General features: G+C 49.9%; 2 protein-coding genes across 2 annotated transcripts; both read left to right on the plus strand.

The window, feature by feature from the left end:
* Positions 1-434: 434 nt before the first annotated feature.
* On the plus strand, positions 435-7440 carry BCL7B (BAF chromatin remodeling complex subunit BCL7B). The gene is made up of 6 exons (XM_079956085.1): positions 435-591; positions 1980-2055; positions 2872-2971; positions 4631-4801; positions 5324-5403; positions 6493-7440. Exons 1-6 carry the CDS (start codon positions 500-502, stop codon positions 6583-6585), a joined length of 612 nt encoding a protein of 203 aa, XP_079812211.1. The 5' UTR covers positions 435-499; the 3' UTR covers positions 6586-7440.
* A 1545-nt stretch (positions 7441-8985) lies between these two features.
* On the plus strand, positions 8986-23147 carry MKS1 (MKS transition zone complex subunit 1). Its single transcript, XM_079954546.1, has 18 exons — positions 8986-9207; positions 10415-10533; positions 11184-11251; positions 11649-11804; positions 12131-12228; positions 12358-12486; positions 12837-12941; positions 13670-13778; positions 14071-14127; positions 14273-14315; positions 15274-15336; positions 15896-15966; positions 17357-17426; positions 18054-18161; positions 19154-19287; positions 20046-20128; positions 21180-21277; positions 21837-23147. The coding sequence occupies exons 1-18, from the start codon at positions 9074-9076 to the stop codon at positions 21929-21931; spliced, it is 1740 nt and encodes a 579-aa protein (XP_079810672.1). The 5' UTR covers positions 8986-9073; the 3' UTR covers positions 21932-23147.
* The last annotated feature ends 81 nt before the right edge of the window (positions 23148-23228 follow it).

Genomic DNA, 23228 nt, shown 5'->3' on the forward strand with positions numbered 1-23228 from the left:
TATAACTCTTCCCTTAAAAATGTTTCTAGTCCTCATGATTAACGACCAGAGTTGAAATAGGAAGCTGCCGAGTCAGGCCACTGGTCTATCCATTTTACACTCAACTGGCAGGAGCTCTCCAGAGTCTCAGATAAAAAGAAACCTTTCCTTCTCTACCTTGCTGAGGACTAAAGTGAGCACCATCTGTAAAGCTGCTTTTTCCCACGTCTTCATTTTCACTGCTTAGGACTCAGTTAAAAAAATTAATAATAAATAAATAACAAGACCGTTGCCGCTGGGCATGTACAGAGTGCGTTAAAGCTCCGCCCTCCCGCATGCGCACGGGAGTGGAACCGGCTTCCGCATGCGCAGTGAAGGCAGACTCGCTCCTTTGGGCGGGGCAAGGGCGCTGACGCGTTACGCACGGCGGGCGTGGGGGCAGTCGCGCGCATGCGCAGCGCGGCTGGGCAAAGCTGCTGCTGCTGCTGCGGGAGCTGGCGCTGCCGGGGCCACGGGCGCCATGTCGGGTCGCTCGGTGCGGGCCGAGACCCGCAGCAGAGCCAAGGATGACATCAAAAAAGTTATGGCGGCCATCGAGCGCGTCCGCAAATGGTGAGGGGACGGGGGGAGGGGCCGCGGGTGGGAGGGGCTTGGCGGTGGGTCAGCCAATCCTCGGCGGCCTTGGCCTTGGTGACAGTGGCCCAACCAACCGACGGCAGCCGTTTGGCGCGATGGGCGGGGCCTTCCTGAAGTGGCCAATCGCATTGTCCTTGTTGTAGAGGTGGGGTTGCGGGGAGAGATGTGCTTGACGGGGCTGCCGGCCAATCATAGTTCAGGAGCGGGTGATGCCTGGCTGCTAGGATTGGCGTGACGCTTGGCCAGTCCCTCCGCAAGGGATCTGGAGGGGCGGGGGACCCAGTTGTCATGGGGACTGGCTAGTCTAACTGCCGCGGACTGACCCAGTTTGCTGGAGAGACAAGCTCTTGCTTAGTTGGCGTATGCCGCTCAATTTGCACATGCGTTCCTTGCATATTTACATATTTTACGCTTTTTTCTGAGCTCTTTGCCTGCATGGTTTCTACAATCCTCCCAACAGCCTTGCGAAGCAGGTCAGGGGGAGGTGGAAACAGTACTTAGGCATTTTGTTCCTTATCATTGCCTCCAATGGAACCTCCAGAGAAAGGGGCAATCTACCTTCATGCTCTGCTTTTCATGGAAGGCATCGGGCTGCTACTGCTGGGAGTTCATGCCGGGAGCTTTCCCCAGCCCTACTTGGAGATGCTGCCAGGGATTTGAATCCAGAGCTAAAGGCCACTGTTGCAGCTTTATCTGCGATTATGGGGGCAGCCAAAGAAAGGGCCTCATCTGATGACCTGAGACCTTCCTAGATGGCTGCTTTCTTACCAGGATGGTAGCCTGGATGGGCATACCTGGGTCCCACGCAGCAAAGCAGTTCTTACACTCCTACTTTGTGTTAAGTCGGTAGCATCAGGTTCCTTTTAGCCAAGGTATAACCCTGACTGCTGTTTATCCCATTGCCTGAGCCTGCCAGAGAGAGAGAGAAGGAGCTCCATAAAGCAGAGACACTGAATCCTTTTAAATCCTCCTGTGGAAAACCTTCAGGTGCCAGTGGAGACCAGAGGCAAAAGATTGGGGTGCCCTCCTGACCTTTATTGAGTAGGCTACATTTTGGCCATGCCAAAGTCAATAGGTGCCTCTCTCCATCCAAGGCAAGTGAGAGGCATCGTCATAGTTCAAGGACACATTCCAGTTAGGTAGAAGTGCTCTGGGAGAGCACGGGCACGACCAGGAGCAAAGGGCGAGGGGCCAGATTTAGCACACAGGCCTGCGGTTCCCAACCCATGCTGCACAGTTTCTCCCCAGCCTCATTGCAGCCCCAGAAGGCAAAGGCAATTGCCCAGTGGGAGACATGTGGGTGGTGATGTTCATCTTCTTCATCATTGTGGTTGCACCTAATCTCTTTCATTATCCTGGCTCAGGGAGAAGAAATGGGTGACGGTGGGAGACACATCCCTTCGGATATTCAAGTGGGTGCCTGTTGCCGACAGCAAAGAGGTGAGGGGATGAGCACCAAGCCCTTCTGGGGAGCGAGAGAAGGAGGGCTGTCTTCCAACACTAAACAGGGGCTTGGAGGAGCCCCCTCTTCCCCCCTCCCCATTGTAGGCAGGAGGCAGAACCAGGGTGGCTGTCTGGTGTTCGATGACAGCAATTTTGCCTAAGTGTTCATTTGATTGTCTTGCTTTGCCAAATGTCTTCACACCCTGCATTTGCTTGGCTCCAGTTTTCCATTCTACAAATACCAGTTTGAATTTTATTCCTTCTTGGGTGCCCAGTTTTGCATATGCCACAAACATTATCATCATGATTACTATTATAATTCATTAATATCTTCCTTTCCCCCAAACAGGGACTCAAGGCGGTTTACACAAATTAAAATACATAAAATAAAATAAGTTTACAGCATATAAAATATAATCATTAAAAAGTAATTAAACTCTAGTAGGATTAAAACAATGGGGGGAGGGGGACTAAATGATTGAAATACAGATAATAAAAACAGCACAGCACTGTTAAAGTCCTTTCCTTTAAAAAGCAATCGGTTTGGATGACGATTCCCTCCAAGATTGGAATGGGGAACCTGCGGCATTCCAAATGTTGCCATCTCCCATCACCCTTGGCTGCTGGGACTCCTAGTTGTTGGGCTCCAGCATCTGGATGCCACCCTCTCAGCCCTTCTTCTTTCGCATTTGTACCCCCACAACCTCCAGGCTCATGAAGCACCACTGATGAGTATTGGGACAGCCTTTATGGTTTGTCCTGTCCCAGTGCTGGCAGGGGAAACTCACAGCCTTATTTTTCTCTCCCTTCAAGAAAGAGAAGTCCAAAACCTGCAGCACTCCTGCTTCCCGGGAGCAGAATGGCTTCCCAGCCGAAGGGGCGGCCAACTCTTCGCTCCTTCTGGAGTTCCAGGGTGAGTAGACTGGGGAGCAAAGGGTTGCATTCTCTTGGGGGCAACTTTCTGGGGCCATGAGACAGTGGTGGGCAGGCCTAGAGACCAAAGTGGGTCGAGCAATTCATCTGATACTCCCCTTTGCCTGGTAGGATTTTGGTCATGCCGGAGTCAAAGGTTTCTACACACTCACACATCTCCATCCTCTCTCCAGGCAAGCCCAGAGGCCTTATCATGCTTCAAGGACACATTTCCAGCTAGGCGTTAGCACTTGAGGAAGGCTTGTAGGCAGGTGGCCTGGGAAACCTGGGATGGAAGTGGAGCTTAGTGAGGCTCTGGAGGGCGGGATGGAGAGGCCCAGAGTTCCGCATTTGGCCCTTATGTCCTCCTCTGCCTTTGACCTTGGCATGCCAGCCAAGCAGGAGACGTCGACCTGCTACAGTGACCTGTAAAACTTATGCCAGGAAGCAAAATTGCATCATTTCTCTGATTCTACATCATTGCGCCATCTTTTCCCCCCCTCCCCCATAGTTTGCATAATCTACTCTGGTTTCAGCTGGCCTTCTGGGAAGGGGCAGACACTGATTGCTCAACCAGCTCAGTGCCCCTCGCTTTTCGTTCTTGAGACTTTCGCCCAGACCCTTCACATCATAAGGGTTAGAAACGTTGTGCTTGCTTTTTAAAATGAAAGGCTGAGGTTCTCAGGAAGCAAGATTCCACACCCAGCTGGTGGGTTTCAGTCCTGCCTTCTCGCAGAATTGCAGTTGGCCCGCTGCTCTGACCAGAAGACTTTCTCAGCTTCTGGCCACCTGTCTGTGTGGGTGTCGTCATCCGGTTTGAGGGTTGGACTTTTTAATTCAGAGAAAATGCGAGTAAGAAGCGACAGGATTGAAGTTTGTAAAATTCTGCATGGCTTGAAGAAAGTGGATGGAGAAAACATTTTCTCCTGCTATCATAACACTAGAACTCACGGACATCCAGTGAAGTAGAAGATTCAGGACAGATAAAAGGAAGGACTTCACACACCACCGAGTTAAACTATGGAACTCCCTCCCACTGGAGGCTGTGATGGCCACCAGTTTGAATGGCTTTAAAAGAGGATAAGGCAAATTCATGGAGGGAAATAAGACTTTCAGTGGCTACTAGCCATGATAGCTATGTTCTGCCTCCACAGAGGCAGCAATGCTTCTGAATCCCAGTTGTTGTGAGAAGATGCTGGATGAGATGGGCCATTGGTCTGATCCAGCATCATCTCCTTATGTGTGCTGGCAGAGGGCCCCAGCTCAGTTTCCAGTGGGATCTCAGTGAGCTGCAGCATTTTGAGTACCAGCCAATGGCTACTAGCCATGATGACTGTGCATTCAGAGGCAGCGATGCTTCTGAATATCAGTTGCTGGAAACAGCAGGAGAGGAAAGTGCTCAGGTCTTGCTTGCTGGTTTCTAACAGGCGTCAGACTGGCTATTGTGAGAAGAGCATGCGAGACATTGACCTGACCCAGCAGGGCTCTCTTCATTTCCTTAGGGTAGGGAAGCTTGCATCTGCCCACAGTGGGAAGCCCCAAGAGCAACCCATTCCAAACCAGGTGGCCTCTCAGGTGTGGGGAACGCAGACACAGGAGCCAGCAGTACTGCTCCTGGCTCCAGCTCCTGAGACAGCCTCTCCCTCCCCATGCATTTCAGATGAGAACAGCAACCAGAGCTCCCTCTCGGACACCTACCCACTCAAGGCGGACAGCAGCCTGGCCTCCAGCCCCAGCCCCCAGCAGAGTGAGTCCATGAGCCCCAGCCACGCCTCCGACTTCCGGGCTGACGACTCTCAGCCACCCACGCTGGGGCAGGAGCCCTTGGAAGGTGAGTGGCTTAGCTCAAGGGGACTGCGGTGGGGCAGGGGAGGCCCATTGAAGGCGACCACTGACCTGGAGGGGAAGGAGCAGGTGGAGTGGGGCATCCCCTGACAGGCAGCTTCTACCTGGGAAAAGGAACATTTACTATCTTTGTCTGGTAATTCTATAGCCATTCCTTGAGAGGGATAGCCTGACCACCATATTCCATGCATTGGCAACCTTGAGACTGGACTATTGCAATGCGCTCTATGTGAGGCTGCCCAGCCACTACCGAGCCAGGTTCAAGGTCCTAGTATTAAGTTAGAAAGCCCTGAAAACTTTGGTCCAGGGTACCTCAGGGATTGCTTTCTTTCCAAGGTTGATCATCAAGCATCCTTGGTCATCCCCTAAGTTGATGAGGTTCATTTCCCAAGCTTTTAGTGTCATCACCTCAGTCCTATGGAACTCCCTGCCACTAGAGATTCAGTGGGCTCCTTCTGTGCTAGCTTTTTAACACTTGCTGAAAGCACTTGTCAACTCCTGTTTCCAGAGCCTGCCCTTCCACCCTCTGAAGTAGCCGATGAGCCTCCAACTCTCACGAAGGAAGAGCCGGTTCCACTGGAGGATCAGGTAAGGATGGAGAGCCAGGCAGAGTTAATCAGCTCTCTCTGGGATCTAGGGCTCGGGGGCTGGAGCATTCTAGATCCACGCCCCAGAAAACTGGTGTTGGTTCAAGGAAACAACGATGTATATAAAAAGGAGAATTCCTTAAATGCCAAGATCCAAGTTTGGGGCACATACTCTTTGGTGAGTGAACCTCAACAGAAATGTAAAATCACAAAACATGCAGGAAATAAAAGTGTGGAAATATAGGCTGTTAGACCTTTCTGGTATGTTCCGAAATTTCCTTTTCCCCCCAGCATAGGATAAAGACCACATGCCTGATAAGCTAAAAAATAGTTTGCTTACAAGCTCTCCAAAGATCAGATTCATGTGCTTCAGAAAAGGTCGCACAGGCAGTAAAACTTAGCTGTTACAAAGTGGTGAAAGTTCTTAAATTATTGATACAGGAAATCAGGAGTGGCTTGTGAGAGCCATGTGGCCTGAGCTCAGGTAGACTGAGGAGGAACAAAGGCTTAATTACTGGTCCCTCCCAAAGTGAGCTAAGCCTGACAGAACAGCTTACTCTATGGTCTTAACCCCTTCATGCATTAATTTGACTTCAGCATGTTGCTTATACGAAGTTGGTTTTCCCACATGGAGATTCTGGAGAGGGTTTCCATTTGGGGAGCACGACTGCAGCCTTTCTACTAACTAACTGAATTTATAGCCCACTCTGACTCAAAGGCTTAGAGAAAGTGACAGCAGTATGGTAGGTTTTCTTAATGCTCATGGCTCTGAATGAACCAGAGAATCATAGAACTGTAGAGTTGGAAGGGACCCCAAGGGTCATCTAGTCCAACCCTCTGCAGTGCAGGGGTCTCAGCTAAAAAATCCCTGACAGAAGCCCCCCCCCTCTGCTTTAAAACCTCCCAGGAGAGTCCACCACCTTCCAATGGAGTCCGTTCCGCTGTTGAATGGGCTTTACTCTCAGAAAGTTATTCCTATGGTTTATTCGGAATCTCCTCCTTTGCAATCAGTTAGCAGCCCTGTGCTGGAGAGAACAAATCAGAGCCAGGCTCGATATGTAAAGCAGCTCCTTATGTTCTTCTCCTGCAGGTGCCTGGCACAGAAGAGGATTCCGGCGCGCCTCCGCTCAAGCGATTTTGCACAGACCAGAATGCCACATGCCAGGTGGCCTCCGAGAGCTAGCCAGCTCGCCCGCTTCTGCCCCGTCCCAAGAGCCACCCCGCCCCCAGGATGCCACTCTCTCAAAGTCGGCATTCTCTTCCACCTCCGCTTCCCTCCAAAAATCAACTTGCTGTTCCCACGGCCCTTCCAGAGCCTGCCTTTCTCCCCCTACCACCCCGTGCAATATTTTCCCGATGCCCCTCGGAGCCAGCCGGCCACATCCTCCCAACCCGCACGCCTAAAGGACAAGGCGTTGCCGGGGCTTCTCCTGCCCGCTTTTTAATTTGCCCTCTTTGTGGCTCCGGGGGGCGACCGCTTGGAAAGTTTCCGTAGGGAAAGAGGAGTTGTCAGCACTTAACGGGCAACCGCGAGGTCCACGCACCCCCTCTCCTCCTGCAGGGAGCGAACAACTCTCTTGCGAGGAGGGGCAGGGCCTGGTAGGGAGCCCAGCTGGGATGCTGTGCAATAGTTGTGGGGTTAAGCCATTAGCACTGGAGTAAGCCAGGTCTCTGCCCACCAAGCAGTGGGCCCTCGCTGGAGGTGGGATATGTCCGAGGAAGCCAAGGCTGCCTTGGCTGGGGTCAGGTGGCCAGAAGGCACCCTCCCTTGCCAGCGGGGCTGGCCTGGCCTTGGGGGTCAAGGAGGCCACCCTGGGCACCAAAGGGACCCTGCAGCCCTCATGGCAGGAGCAGCTGCCACCAACCCCCACGGCCCCTCCTGCCTCTGCAGACCTGTCCCCTCCGTCGCGATCCGCATGCGGAATGGAGTTTGCGATCGAGGCCCTGCTGTGGCGCGGAGTGCCCAGCCACGCAGGGAAGCAAAGAGATATTTTAGCACTGAAGAGAATATTTTTAAAATTAAAACTATTTGAAGTAATCCCTCTGTGTGTGTGTGTGTGTGTTGGGAAGTGGTGGTGAGTGGCTTGGGCTTGGAGATCCTTTGCTAGATGGACCAGGCCCTGGCAGGTGGGGGAAAGGGGCAGGAGAAGAGTCCCAGCACATCCGTGGCCAACCTTGTGCCCTCCAGATGTTTTGGATTAAAAGTCCCAGGCAGCACAACCCTCACCCAGTCCTCAGCATTGGCTACTGTGATGATTAAGAACCTTTGGACCATTGAATATTACTGTGGAAAGGTTGCAGTGTTCAGGTTTTTCTTCACACAGCACACATTAAATGTGAAGCATTCTCCCTCAGGAGGCAGGGGTGACCATCAACTTGAATGGCTTTAAAAGAGGATTAGACAAAATCATGGAGGAAGAGAGGGCTATTGATGGTTATTAGCCACAACTGCTATGCTTCTGGGGTGCCAGTTCCTGGGGGCTGAGCCCTTTTGGGTCCCCTGAATATTTTTGGCTTGGGGGCTGGGCCCCTCAATGTCCAAAAAACACAGCGGCAAAATGTGGAGCTGAGCATAGCGCGGTGCTAGTGGCCGGCTCCTCCTGCCACAGAGAGGGAGGAGACGCCTTTTTTGGACTTATTTAAAGAAATGAGAGTTTGATAAATTTGCGAGCGGGATTTGAAGTATGACCAACAGAAGGTATTAGAACTTACTGTAATATTGTTATGACATAAGAGATGGAAGACAGGGTGTGGCAAAGGAGCAGAGAACAAAATCAGCATGGAAAACAGGATGTGAAGTTGACAAAACCATAAACGAAATTATGTCTAGGAGTGTATATGTGGAATTTTTTTCTTGAAATTTAACAAATAAATTTAAAAAAAAACATACAAAAAATCTGTAGAACCAGCCTAGTAAGATAACAGCAAAGAATGCTGGCAGCATAACGTGGACCCCAAGGGCCATCTAGTCCAACCCCCTGCAATGCATCTAGAGAATCTCTGACAAATGGTCATCCAACGTCCGTTGAAAAATCTGCTCTTAAAGTCAGTGTGAACATTTAGTTCTGGGGTGCTTTTGAAACGTTTCATAGTACATACAACCAGACTGCCTGGAAGGGTGAAGGACAGGGCAGTTTAAGCAGATAGCTCTTTGCTGCAATCTGGGAGGCACGTTTTGTATATAGATATGTGGGTGTTTGAATGAGAAACCAAGTCAGGCTCAGCTCAACTGCTTGCCTGCAATATAAGCATTGGACTACTTTGCAGGGCTGTTGTAAGTCAATCTCTCAGCACACAGTCCCTCCCACACCCGAGTCTGAAGTAGGGTAAACCAATGAGGTCCATCGACTACAATCCATTGATTTTGCAAATCATTCTCAGCCTGACCCCCAACTATAAAATGTTGACAGTCATGGACTACACTGCAGGCTTGTTGCAAAGTACCCTGCTCCCTGCTAGCCTGCAAAGCTTAGCAATGGCATCTGTCGGCAGAGTTGATTAAAAAAAAAAAGTTGGGGAACTCAGGGGAAATTAAATGCTCCACACAAAAAGAATCTTAAAAACAGAAACTCCTCCTTTGGTTTCTCTAATGTGATCCCGGAAGTGTCCTATCTGGAAAAAGCAGAGGAACTCTTTACTTTCTCTGTGGCCGGCGCCATCTTGCCGTCCCCATGGAAACGCGGCCTAGCGGAGATGCCGAAGCCTTTCCAAAACCCCCTCAGACCATGGCGGAGACCGTGTGGAACGAGGACCCAGGCGGGGCAGTATATCGTTCCCGGGACCCCATTAGCAACTTGCGCGTCAGGTCGGTACATTCTCGCCCCGTCTCTGCCCCACTTCGCCATTTTATCGCCCCCTCCCCCCAAAAAACCTCGCCCCTCCCCTTCCTCTCTCCAGCTAAGATAACTCCCCACCCCATGTATGAATCAGTATCACCCACAGCGATCAATCAGTATCACCTGTCAATCAGTTACTCAGACAATCAAAGCAAATCCATAATCCTCGATACCAATTTTAGGGGGTGGGGGGGAGAACCAACACTCCCATTACTCCACTTGCAGATAGTAAAGGTATCGAAGAAGAGATCAGTGTAAATGAAAACATGAGACTTATGGTTTTGTTACATATTATTTTATTTTGGAGTTGTTCGTTGTTGTAAAGAATGTATATTATGTGAATAAAAAAAAATGGGAAAAAGAAAAACACTCCACTTGCAGATCTTCCTGCCCCAAGAGTCTTCTGTAAGCTTGAAAACTAGCAAACTCATTAGGAGAAAAGCTTCCCTTAGTTTGAAGGTTTTTTTTTTTTTTTTTTAAAAATGTGGCCTCTTTTCTGTGGGGCAGGATCTGCTTTGATTGGTGCAGTTGTTTTAATTTTCTATTAATTTATTGCCATTGCTCCCTGTATTTATCTGTTTGTTTATATACCGCTTCATTAAAAAAAGAGGAAGCCTCAAAGCATTAGTGTGTTTGTTGATTCCTGCATTTTGCCAGGGGTTGGACTAGAAGATTCTCCCATGATTCTAAGTTGCTTTGAGTAATTTTTATGAGGAAAGTGACTTATTATTTATAGGAATAATAAGGAACAATAATAAGGAACAATAGGAAACATGGAAACAAGAGAAGCTGCCTTATACTGAGTCAGACCAATGGCCCATCTAGCACAGTAGTGTCAACCCTGACTGGCAGCAGCTCTCCGAGGTTTTCAGGCTGAGAGGATTTCCTAGCTATATCTGGATATGCTGTTGGGGATTGAACGTGGGATACACAAAGCCCTTCCCATAAAGATTAAGAGTCCAGCCCTCAAGGGTCTGAATAAGGGGCCTATTTCTGCCTTATACCAAGCCAGACCAATAGTCCATGTAGCTCAGTAGGGTCAACACTGACTGGCAGCAGTGGCTCTGCAGTTGACTCCGTGCTTAGGGCTTACACTCTGCACCATGATTTTCAGCCTTCCCAAACCCTTTTCTGTACTCTTCTCATGCTCCAGATAATTTATTTCTACCTCTACAGAGTTCAGATCCAGCGTGTGACCTCCACCAGCCTCCTGCTGCAGCAGTTGCACCTTCCTTTCAGCCAGTCGGGACAGCAGCTCATCAGCTTGGCCAACCTCGGCACCCAAAACACAGCAAGTGAGTGGGCTACTGTTTCTTCAGGCTGCTCAGCTGATGGACCTTCACCGCAATGTCTCATGCCGTTGTGTTGCTGTTCTGGCTAAGTGTAGATATTAAGCTCTCTTACCTTTCGTACTGCGATTCAAATTGGCTTATTTGTATGCAGCACTCGCACCTTGTCTGACTGTCCTCCGCAAGGCAGTCAGAATTTCTGTGTCCGTTCAGATGCTCTAGATGACAATAGACCAAAACAAAGGATTCTGGGAGTTAGGTCAAGCTCGTTGAGCAGTTGTGTCAGCAACTATGTGCGCTCCATGTGGGGTTTCCCTTGTGCTTGATTCGGAAGCTGCAGTTAGTGTATAATGCTGCAGCTCGATTGCTGATAGGAATGAGGTCTTGTTGGCCTAGAGCAGCTGTGCCTAGAGATCTGCATTGGTTGCCATTCTGCTACTGGTCCAAGTTCAAGGTGTTACTGTTCGTATATAAAACCCCTGAACCTGTTTACCAACAAGATCGCTTTATGTCATATATGCCCACTCAACTGCTTCAATCTATGGAACTGGCATTCCTACAGGTGCCACACAATACCTGTTCCACATTTGTAAGAAATCAATCTTTTAGTGTGGCAGAGTCTGTACCCAAATGTCCCCTGTCCTTCTGTGTTCCAGGTAACCATTGTCCTGATGAGGAGAAAGAGGAGGCCGTGATCGGCTGGCAAGAGAAACTCTTCAGTCAGGTGAACGGAAGGGGGAGTCTTCCAGGTCGCAAAGAGTTGCATCTCTGCATTGCAGAGATTAGATTAGATGATGCTTTGGGTCCCTTCCAGCTCTACCACTGTATGATACTTTAGGACATCTCAGAGTCCCTTGGAATTCTCATTTCATTTATCCTCACAATAGAGACACCTGATAAAAATTTATGCCTTGTCCAGGCATTTCTTGGTTCTTTATTTTTCATTTTACTATTTCATTTTTGCGTTTTGTTTCTGAATTTCTATTGACAGTGTGCATTTTCATTTTATTTGTGCCCTAATCATTTGAGATTTTTTTTTAAAAGGGATAATTTTGGGGTGGGGGGTTGGTCTGCTCTCAATGCTGCACTACCGCTTGAGGTATTTTCTGTGCTTTCCCCAGTTTGAGGTCGATCTCTATCAGAACAAATCCGCCTGCCAAAGCCCTCTTGACCAGCAGTACCACCAGGATGTGCTGAAGCTAGAAGAGTCTGGGGGTCGGAAGAACCGTCGGATCTTCACCTACACAGACCATGACCGCTTCACCAACCTGGAGGAGGTACCTGCAGGCCTTCCAGGAGGGTGGAGATGGGATGGAATAACCCTTGGCATGGAGTAAAGATTCTTCTCGGGTGTCCTGGGTGGTGGGAGGGAAAGAACTGTCCACCTCCCACAAATGGGAAGCAATGGGCCAGGGAATCTAGTTTATAACCCACATTCAGCTTCATTGGATGTCCCCAAATTCTAGCGTTACGAAAGAGGGAGGTACCTGGTTGGCCTCTGTGAGAACAGGATGCCAGACTGGATGGGCCCCCTTTGGCCAGATCCAACTACAGAGCTCTCTTGATGCTCTTAGAAGTGACTGGCTGCCTTCCTGTGTTCCAGCACAGCCAGAGGGTCACCACATCTGTCACGGAAGTCCCTTCATACCTGGCAGAGAGGATGGCAAATGTGAGGAGGAGGAGGCAGGAGCGGAGGCCAAGGTGAGTTGGGTCAGCCATGCCTCTAGGTTTGGTGGGCCCTGATCCTGGATCCATCACGGTGTGTTCAGACTAAAGCAGAAGGAGGTCTGCTTCCTTGTGGGTAACCGTCTCCTGTGTGCCTCTCAGCAGGGAAGGGAGCATCCTGAAAACCCGACTTGTCACCTGGGAACCCTCGGAAGAATTCATCAAGAACAACCACGTCATCAACACCCCAGTGCAGACCATGTACATTATGGGGGATTTGGGACCTCATGGCAAGTAAGTTGGCTTTTGTGGGTTGGAGCCCTCTTGGCCTCGCTATTGGGTCTGGTTTGGAGCTCAGCACTAAACCAGCAGCTCACCTTGGTGTGGGCCATAGATCTCAGGGCAGTTCAGAACATAAAAATACAAAATAAAAGCACAACATACATACTAAAAACAAGAATAAATCAACAACACACAAACCAATACACTCCCTTCCCCCACCAATATTAGAAGTGCTAATCTATTGTCCAGGGCTCAGGTTCCATAGTTCCAAAAAGGGGCTACTTCATGTCACACCATCCTTGCTGCACCATAGCGCCCTGTGCTGCCAGGCTCTGCTTTTCACCCTGACCTCTTCCCCGCAGACTCGGTTGCCGGGAGCATGAGCACGTCCTCTGTACAATCCAGGTGGACAGCAACGGAGTCATCACCGTCAAGCCAGACTTCACAGACACAAAAGGGCCTTACAGGTGAGCAGCACAGGCCTGTCAATCAATCAATTGGATGTTTGTTATAGTCGCCCAACCATCATATTATAAAATATAAAGAAATACATATTCTGATGTTATTCTGAAAAATGATCAAGAAATAGTGTTTAACCTTATAACTGTTGCAAAGATCACAATAGCTAAAAATTGGGGGTGGGGGGAAGCATATCTCCTACTATATCCCCATGGATTTGGAAAATTTGGTCTATAGTAACTATGACTAAGCTAGTTTATTACAAAAGAATACGTATAAACCAACCTAAGATTTTTTGGTGAAATGAATATTTTCATAATGTTTTGGAACAGTAAGTTTGATGATGATGTTCAAACTTATGCCGTTTTGAGCATTATGAGTGTTTCTTTACACTTTTTTCCTTTGGTCTGTGTTAATTGCTACTAGTAGTAATATTTTTTTTTAAAAAAACAAAATCACAGCCTTGGAAGATGGAATTATATGATTCATTGGAGGTTTTTAAAGAGAGGTTGGATGGCCACTCAGGGTTTCTTTCGCTATGATTCCTGCACTGCAGGGGGTTGGACTTAATTACCCGTAGACGTTCCTTCCAATTGTATGATTTTAAGACTCGTAGCCGAACCCCAACCTCTCTACCTTCTTGGTCTTTGCAGGGGCAGGGAGTAAAGGTGGGGGGGGGGCAGTTCCTCTGGGTGTTCTCTGAGCTTTGCTTGCCTTGTTTTGGGGACCCGTAAAGGATCGAGCTGGAAGGGGAGAAGCGGGAAATATGGAAGTTCACACTGGAGAATGCCTCAGCCCCTGTCAAGCCAGAGGAGCAAGAACGAGAGCAACGCGTCTTCAAGGATGTAAGCACCACCTTTGGCTCTGGGGGGTAGGGGGTGGGGAGCATTGGCATAGGTCAGCTTGCCCCAACCTGCTGCCTCCTACTTGGTGGCAACAACCCCATATAAATAAAAGATGGTGGTTGACCCTGTGGCTTCAACAGAATCCACCCACTATTACCCCAAGGAAGTGTTTCCATGCTATTTAAGTTCCTGATTCCCCTTGTTATAGTCCCAGAATGAAGGATTAGGATGGGTTTGGAAGCCCCCTAGCTGTCCAGGTTTCCTCACCCTCCTTTCTCACTTCTTTCTTTAGTTGTACAGCCGGCATAAGGAGTACCTCAGTGGACTTGTGGGCTCTGACTTTGAGATGGTGAGTGACTTTTAACTGCCCTGGTGGGTCAGTCGTCTGGTCCTGTTTCCAGAGGGGCTGTGAAATGCATTGCTGCAAGCAAGCTTTGGGAATTAAGCCCCGCTTCCAGTGAGCTCTCTCTCTCTTTCCCCTCCCTCCCTTGCAGACCCTCCCTGGTGCTCTCCGACTCTTCGTTAATGGTGAAATTGGTAAGGCTTTCACTTCTCCATGTTCAGAGGTGTTCCCCAGGGGTGGAGTGGGGAGGGTCCCTCCACATGGGGCAAGGGGGATGGTGGGCTGCCCCTGAATACGCTCATCCTTCCCTTGCGCCCACCCTCCAATATAGACAACTTTCCCCCTATGGGTGTGATTCCTGCATTGCAGGGTGTTTGACTAGAGTTGGCCACTTCCAACTCTGCAGTTCTATGATTCCAACCCCTGCGTGTGCCCTTTAAATCTGGAGATTCCACCAAACCTCCAGAACAGTCTTTGGGATAGCACAGAGTAGGGGCGGGAAATTCCAGTTGCACTAGCAGAAATCTTTCATATGCTTCCAGAGCACAGTGCCAAGAATCAGACTAGGTGTTCACATTTGCATGTATGTAACTTTGCAGAAAATATTGAACAAGGAAACATTAACCTTCACCATCACATAGTTCAGAAAAGAGGAATGCAGTTACGTTTATACTTCAAACTCAAACAATGCATTGACTATTCAGCTTAGTTACATTTTCACGTGGCACAGCAACACAGCGTAGCTAATGGCCTCTCGCCGCCACTTGTTAAGCATTTCCCCACTTTTACCGTCTTGCTTAGCTACATAATTTGCTCAGTGCATGGTTAGCTTTCCCACAATCCTTCTCAACATACATTGGTTCTTTATTTCCCCCCCATAACACCTTCCTAGATAATTCCACTGCCTCCCAGTGGGCGGTACTGACCGCTTTAAGAACCACTGGTCTAAGGGGCATTTGCACGCCTGTGCTGCAGCCCTCTGGCTGAGACACCATTGACTGCCAACCAGAAACAGCCGCCTCCTCTGTGCTAGGGAGAGTTCAGCTGCTCAGCACCCCACAGTATGGCTCGTGGGGGTGGGGAGCTTGGCAATTAAGAGTTAGGATCCCTGGCTTGGGAGGAAGCCACAATCTGTCACCACCTTTCCTTCAGTTTCAGCTCAGGGCTATGAGTACAACAACCTCTACATTCACTTCTTCCTGGAGCTGCCCAGCTGTGAGTAAACAGGAAGTGGTTGTGGGGTGGGAGGAAGTGGGGTGGCATCATCCATGGCATGGGCCACAGCTGCCCCACCAGAGATAGCTGAAAGATGAGCGGGGGCCTGGACCCCCAGCCTTTGAGAGTATGGGGGGCACTGTTGCAGGCTGCCCAAAGCCTGTCTGCCTCTCTCTCCTGACCCTAACTTCTGCTGTTTCGTCTGGCCTTCCTCAAATCTGGTGCCACATTCCACACAGATGGATGGCACCTTTTTTTGGGGGGGGGGGTTCTTACCCTTGTACCGTAGGCTATGCAAACCACACCCACATTTGCCATCCGGGTATGCAAGAGGCATCATCAGGGTACACAGATTCTAGCCAGGCAAAATGCTCCAGGAGTGAGCAAAGCAGTGCTATTGAAATCCAGGGCTCCCTGAGTCTCAGACTCCCCACCCTGACCTAAAGAGAGAATGTGTGTGTTTGTGCATTTCTAATCTGCTGTGTCCAAGAGCTCATTGTGCAGCTATTCTGGAGTGGAGCGGCTTTTTTGCAGCACTGACCCTCTTCCTTCCTTCTAGGCTGGTCATGCTCCCCATCCCAGCAGCTCTCTGGCGTGACACAGACCTGCGCTGCCAAGACCCTTGGCAGGGTAAGTGAATGGGGCACAGCTGAGGGGCTGAGTCTCAGCACAATCCTGGCCAGGCTTTCCCATCTGGTCCTACCCCAGAGACATCCATTCTTCAACTCTCTGGAGTAAGCGGCCCTCCAAGACTTCAGGGGACGCAGGACTTTCTGGGGAATTTGGCTTCCTGAGAATCCTGGTGTCTTGAAACTAAGGGTTGTAGACCCATTGAAATCAGTGGACCCAAGTTGGCCATGCCCATCATTTCCCATGGGTCTACTCTGAGTAGGACTTGCAGTGGAGATTGTGCTAAGTTTCTAGCCCTTGATGCTGGAGAGAAAAGCACCATTGCTTTGAGCCCCCGGTTCTCAGTCAGGTTTCATATTCTTACGTGAATAAGAGTGTGAGAAGAAGAGGGGTAGATCAGGCCCATGGGGGCCCATCCAGTCCAGTCTCCTGTCCTCACAGTGACCAGCCATATTCCCCAAAGGGAGTGCAACAGCAATTCTCCTGTAAGGGAGAAATGTGATCCTGTGTGATTCCCCACTTGTGATTCCCAGCACCTTGCATTCAGAGGCATCCTGCTGCCGCAGGAGGCAGTGATGGCTACCAACCTAGCTGGCTTTAAAAGGATTAGGCAGATTCATGGAGGAGAGGACTATCAATGGCTATTAACCATGACTGCTGTGCTTTGAATATCAGTGGCTTGAAGCCACAGAAGGGGGGAGAGAGGACTCCTGTGCTCAAATCCTGCTTGTGGATTTCCCACTGGAGCATCTGGTTGGCCACAAGAGAAGACAGCTACTTTGGGCTAAAAATGAACAAAGTCAGAAAGAAGAAGAAACAAGAAAGGGAGAAACCTTAATAAATAGAAAAGGAAAAACAACAGAAAAATAGAAAAGAGGAAAAGGACTTCCGGCTTTCTGTCCTGCAGCTATGTATTATATTCATCCCTTAAAACCCAACCATTCTAGCTTCTATAAACCAGGTTTTTTTTTCCAATCTTCAAACCCGCTATGACAAATTCATTTTCTTTTTTACTCAAAAAGTCCATAAGAAATTTCCAATCCTTAACAAATGTTAGTCATGATTTTTCTCTAATTAAACATGTTAATTTTGCCATCTCAGCCAGATCCAATAATTTTATCAGCCATCCTTCTATAGTGGGTAGGGCTGTACCTTTCCATCTTTGTGCATATAGCAGTCTCACTGCTGGCTGTAGTGGTCCTTTTCCAAAAGGCTCTTCTGACATTCTTTCATTTCACTGCAGAATGTAGACAAGTCCCTTGACCCTCTTTCAGGTGTGTCTGTCTAAGAACCAACACCCATTACACACACACACACACACACCCTTATCACAGATTCTTGTTTCCTTGCCACCATGCACAAGAGGTGAGTTTCCCTTCTCTCTTTCCAGGAGCAGGTGGCCTTTTTCTCTTTCCCTTTCACCCTGGAGGTCTTCTTCTCCCAGGAAGACGAGTTGGAAGGTGAGTCATTCCCTCGCATGCCAGCTCTGTGGTGCTGCCAAGCAACATCCAGAGGCGAGGGATGGAGGAGTGGTGGTGCCCCTCAAGTCCTTCTTATGGTGAAAGCCCTCTTGGAAGGAACTGGAGCACAGTTTCAGCTGGCCTTGTGCCGAAGGATGTCAGAAGGGCTTCTCAGCTGTTGACGCATGTGCAAAGTAGTGAGGGTGGGGGTTGCTGTTGACACCAGAATGCCTCACCCCTTTGTGCATTTGAGGGTGGGTCTTACCATTGATTCCTGGAGGGCATCTGCCCTCCAGCATCTGAGCACCAGCTCAGTGGTCAGGAACATCACTTGGACCAGAAATCACAGAACCATCTGCATTTCAATATATTTAGTGTTTTATATTGTTTTAGTTTTATTAATGTTTCGTTACTTTTAACCAATTGTCATTTTTCAGCCTTTTGCATTTGTTCTAATATGTGTAAGCTGCCCTGAGTTCCTATGGGGGTGTGGGGAGGTGGGATAGCGACAATTCCTGCTTTGCAAGGGGTTGCACTAGATGTTAACAAAACAATTCTATGAAAGGAGGAGGAGGAGGAGTGGGTGGTTGGTGTCGTCATACTCCTTGCCCCTCCCTTCTCCCACAGGCCCCCTCCCCCAGTGGCCTGTCCTCTACTTTGAGGTCCTCTCCTTGGACTACTGGCAAAGGTATCGCGTTGAAGGATACGGGTTTGTGGTCCTGCCGGATGTGCCAGGTAAGAAGGTACGGGGGGGGGTGAGGGGCCTCCCAATGAGCTGGTTTTGATGCCAGCTGTTTGCCATGCTCCCAACTGAAGCCAAGCTGGGGCCGATGGGAGTTGGGGATCTAAAACATCCAGAACAGTGGTTCCCAAACTTTTTCAGGCCACTGCCCCCATGGTCCCATAAGCTCATCCCCAGGGCCCCCTACCCTATGAAAAAAATTAGAAATGCAGTTTACATGGCCCGCTAAAAAAGATAATAACACAATAAGATTCAAAACAGAAGCAATTAATTGCACATTTATGCAGCATCCAATTGAAACTCTTTAATTTATTTAGTTCAAAAAAACTGATGAGCTTGATCCAGTGATATCAGCTTTTCAAAATCTGACAGTGATTTGTACCTCTCGCATTTCCTTGCCTCTTAGCGCTGCCCCCCCCCCCCCCGCCCAGTAATCCCACCTCCCCAGTGGGTGGTACTATCCCCTTTGGGAACAAATGATCTGGAGGGTATCAGATTGCTCAAAGGCTGGCTTGAAGAAACCCAAGAGAGCTTCTGCCAGTCAGAGCAGGCGGTCCTGGGCGAAGCTGTCATTTTGCCTAACTTTGGTACCAGACGGCTTCAGTTGCCCATTGTCTTTGTGCATGACTCAATTGCTCCCATTTCTATCCCACCTTTCCTCCAAGGAGCTTCAGGTGGCATACATTGTTTTCCTTACAACCACCCTGTGAAGTGAGAGAAGCAGTGCCTGGCCCGAGATCCCCCAGTGGGTTATATATCACTGAGCTGGAATTTAAACCCTGGTCTCTTCCATATCATAGCCCAGCACTCCTTAACTGCGGCATCGCAGTAGTGGCATGTGGCTGGGCTCCATGCCCTAGTTCTTTGTGGCAATGCTCTCAGTGGTTGGTACTGCACATATGTGCATATGTGTGTTTGCTGACTGGCCCGTGCCCTTTTGAGGGACTGAATAACCGCTTACCCACTCCCAAATCTGCTGGCACAGGGGCTCACACCATTACAGCATCCACTTGGCGTCCCATGGAGCTGGGAACCTTCTCGGAACTGCAGAGGTTTTTCATTGGGGGGTCGCCAGAGCTGGAGGACATGACCTATGCCAGAGTGCCTGGCACCTTTACGGTGAGTACCCACACTTGGAAATAAGCCGGTATTTCTCTGCACCAACAAAATATAGCATTTCCTACTAGCCATGATAGGGATGCGGGTGGCACTGTGGGTTAAACCACAGAGCCTAGGACTTGCCAATCAGAAGTTCGGCGGTTCGAATCCCCGCCACGGGGTGAGCTCCCGTTGCTCAGTCCCTGCTCCTGCCAACCTAGCAGTTCGAAAGCACGTCAAAGTGCAAATAGATAAATAGGTACTGCTCTGGCGGGAAGGTAAACGGCATTTCCATGCACTGCTCTTGTTCGCCAGAAGCAGCTCAGTCATGCTGGCCACATGACCCGGAAGCTGTATGCCTGCTCCCTCGGCCAATAAAGCGAGATGAGTTCCGCAACCCCAGAGTCGGCCACGACTGGACCTAATGGTCAGGGGTCCCTTTACCTTTACTAGCCATGATGACAGTGTTCATGAGAATATAAGACGAGCCTGCCGGATCAGGCCAATGTGGGCCCATCTAGTCCAGCATCCTCTTCCCATAGTGGCCAACCAGATGCCTCAATGGGGAGCTCACATGCAGGACCAGAGCACAGTAGCAGCCTGACCCAGCTGCTGACTGCTAGGCTCTTTGTATGCTCCTGTGTCATTGCCTGGGGGCATCCCACTTCGGGGTTGGCTGGATGCTTGAGGAAGGCATGAGGAGGAGGGCTCCTGAGTGGGGGGTTGGGACAGAGGGGCTACCAAGAGTTGCCCTGACCTGGGGCTCTTTCTCCCTGCAGGGTGATCGCCTGAGCCGGTTTGGCTTCCGCACCGAGACGACAGGAAGCGTCACCTTCCGGCTGAACTGCCTGCAACAGTCCAAGTAAGCCACGGGTCCGGGTGCTGCCCCAGATTCTTTAGGTATTTCATAGAATTATAGAACTGTAGAGCTGGGAGGGACCTCCGAGGGTTATCCAGCTCCACCCTCTGCAATGCAGAAATCACAGCTCATGTGAATCAAAAACCTCATGTGAAGGTCCACAACCTTCTGAGGTTGTCCGTTCCACTGTTGAACAGTTCTCAAAGTCAGAAAGTTTTCCCTGATGCTTGTTTAGTTATTGCACTTCTATCCCAGTCTTTTTCTCTGAGGAGCTCAAGGTGCCATACATGGTTCTCCTCCCCTTCCTCATTTAATCCCCCACAATAACCCTGTGGGGTAGGTTAGGCTGAGGGAGGCAGCAATTGTCCCAAGGTCACCCAGTGAGCTTCCTGGCTGAGGGGGGATTGGAACCCTGGTCTCTCCCAGACCATATTCCTACCCTCCAACTCCTACAGCGCCCTCTGGGCCTCTCTGCCTGGCCCTGCTGCATCAGACCAAGGTGAGGCCATTCTGCCCACCACAGTGGAGCCCTCTCCATCTAACCTTTGGGCTGTCTGTCAGGCAAAGAACAAGATAGAGCCTGTGTACAAAAGCTGCCCAGACAGGCAGTTGGCTCTTACTTCAGCACTTCTGACTGCACAGCTTCAGGAGGGTTGGAAGTTGGCATTTAGAGCCAGTGTGGTGTAGCAGTTAGAGTGTCAGACTAGGACCGAAACCAGGGTTCAAATCCCCACTTGGCCATGAAGCTCACTGGGTGACTGTGGGAGCCGGTCATTGCCCCTCAGCCTAACCTGCCTTGCAAGGTTGTTGTAAGGATAAAGCTCGTTGTAGGAAATGTAGCCTGCTGCTGCTGATAATACTAAAATAATTTAGGAGTGCAGGACCAGCCACATGCCACCCACAACTCTTCCTCTTGGCACTCATCTCCGTTGGCATTCACCGCCTCACATCCTGCTCCAAGGCAGTTATGGTACCTCCCTTCTTAGGAACCTTCAAGATGCACAAGGTGTTGGGTGGGGTGTGCATACTTGTTCTGACCCTCCTCTTCCACCAGAGCCTTCCTGGACTCCAGCTCCATGAGGAAGCGCATGCAGAGCGTCCTGGACCGGCTGGGCAACTTCGGCCAGCAAGGCTCTCTCTACAATGTCCTGGGTGAGGAGGGAGAGCTGGAAGGGGGGGGGCAAGTGTTGGGGTGTTCCTTTGCACCGGTTGGGGGGAACCTCAGTCCAGTTTCCATGCTAAATAGCCCTATTTATAGAATCATGGATTTGGAAGGCACCCAAGGGGCATCTTGTCCAACCCCCTGCCACTCAGCTGTGGCTCTTTCCTTCTCAGGCGGGTAACATGCTTTTGAAGCCCTGAGGCTGCAGTCCTCTACACACTTCCCTGGGAGTAAGTCCCATTGAACTCATTTGGGATTTCTTCTGAGGAGAGAGAAAGAGAGAGGGCGGTGATTGCACTTCCTATTGTATCTTCAAATGATTAACTTAAAATACCCAAAAATAATAGAATATATGGCTGTCCTTTTTTGACTTGGGTTCATTTATTTTCTGATGGCACTATTTGAATTTCCTTTGCATGGAATGATGGGTCACAAAGTGTAGAGCCTGCCTAGTCTAGAGTTGCAGGCAGAGAAGGTGCTGTGGGGGACAAACCAGCTGCCCAGACTGAACACGCTCCTTCTCCGCTCTCCATCTTCTCAATTTTGCAGAGGCTTTCCAGAGGGCCCGGCACCGGATGCAGGAGGCCCGAGAGAGCCTCCCCCAGGACCTGATCCACACTTCCGCCTCCAACCTCCAGCTGTGAAGAGAGAAGTCTCTGGTGACGCCTAAGGGCAGCCCTGGCTCCTCCCACTCCCTTGTGGAAGGAGGAGTCTGTGAGAAGGCCCGCCCCGCCTCACATCACGACTGGGCTTTCTTTGTGTTGAGTGAATCCTGAGCCCAGGCAGTGGCAGCAGGGGGGCTCTGGTTGTCTGGAGGGCATGTCCTGTGGCTTCCTTGCACTCTAGCCCTGAATCCCTCCTTCGGGCATCCACAAAATGCAGCCAAGAAAAGCCACATCTTCTCATCCAGCAATCACCAGCAGGACTTCTCCACCCCTCCATTTAACTCGCAGGATGGGCGGGAATTCTCAGGACAGGGCACACAGCACCCCTCCCCCCTCGCAAAAGCGGAGTTGTTTCATCCATGCCTTGAAGATCAGAATCGAACTCGGCCACAGCAGCAGTGTCAGAGGAAGCCCTGCTCACAGAATGGTAGAGTTGGAAGGCACCCAGAGGGTCATCTAGTCCAACCCGCTCAAAACCCGCCACCGTCAAGCCCAGCCGCAAAAACTTTGCAAGCCAAAATTGACAACTGCGAAAGAAACAGACTCTGTCTGAGGAGCTGGCCAAGATCAGGGTCCTTCTCCTCTTTGAGGGCGATTTCTGCAAGGGGCAGAGAGAGCCACTCTGTTAGGCTCCAGTCTTTGCACTTTGTGGCAGCGTCTCTGGTGGCCCTTCTTCAGAGCCCTGCAGAAATCCCAGCCCTGAAGCAACTTCCTGTTATTTGGATTGCCTTTGGTCTGATCATAAGCAAGGCCAGTTTTAGTGTTAAGGGTGAGGGGGAATACATTTTATTCTCTTCCAGTTGCTAGCCTGTGTATATAATATTTTGTTAACATTATTGTTCTGAATGTCTGGGGTAGGGGACAATTGAAAGCAGGCCTCCCCCAACCTGGCACCCTCCAGGGGTCACTGGACTCTTAACTCCCATCAGCTCCAGCCAGGTTGGTTGGACATTGATGGGAGTATCACCATCACAGCAGGGGCTGATGGGAGTTGGAGTCCAAAGCATCCAGAGAGGCACCAGGTTAGTAGTGAAGCTGCTTTAAAGGAATGGTGGCAATGCAATAATATTGCATTGTAGCAGAACCGTATGCAGAAGTGGCTTCTTTGTTTTCTAATGACAAAAGAACAGATTAAATTGCACTAAGGTACTGGAACCCAGAGTTTTTCAATAAAACTATCTCCCTTCCATTTGGACATTTTTGCTGGTCTGCCATCCTGATCCTCTTTGCTATCCCAGATCTAGCATGAACTCTGAAGCCTCCAGTCAGCTCCAAA

This window comes from Podarcis cretensis (genome assembly GCF_951804945.1).
Source record: "Podarcis cretensis genome assembly, chromosome: 15".
NCBI classification, from domain to species: Eukaryota; Metazoa; Chordata; class Lepidosauria; order Squamata; family Lacertidae; genus Podarcis; species Podarcis cretensis.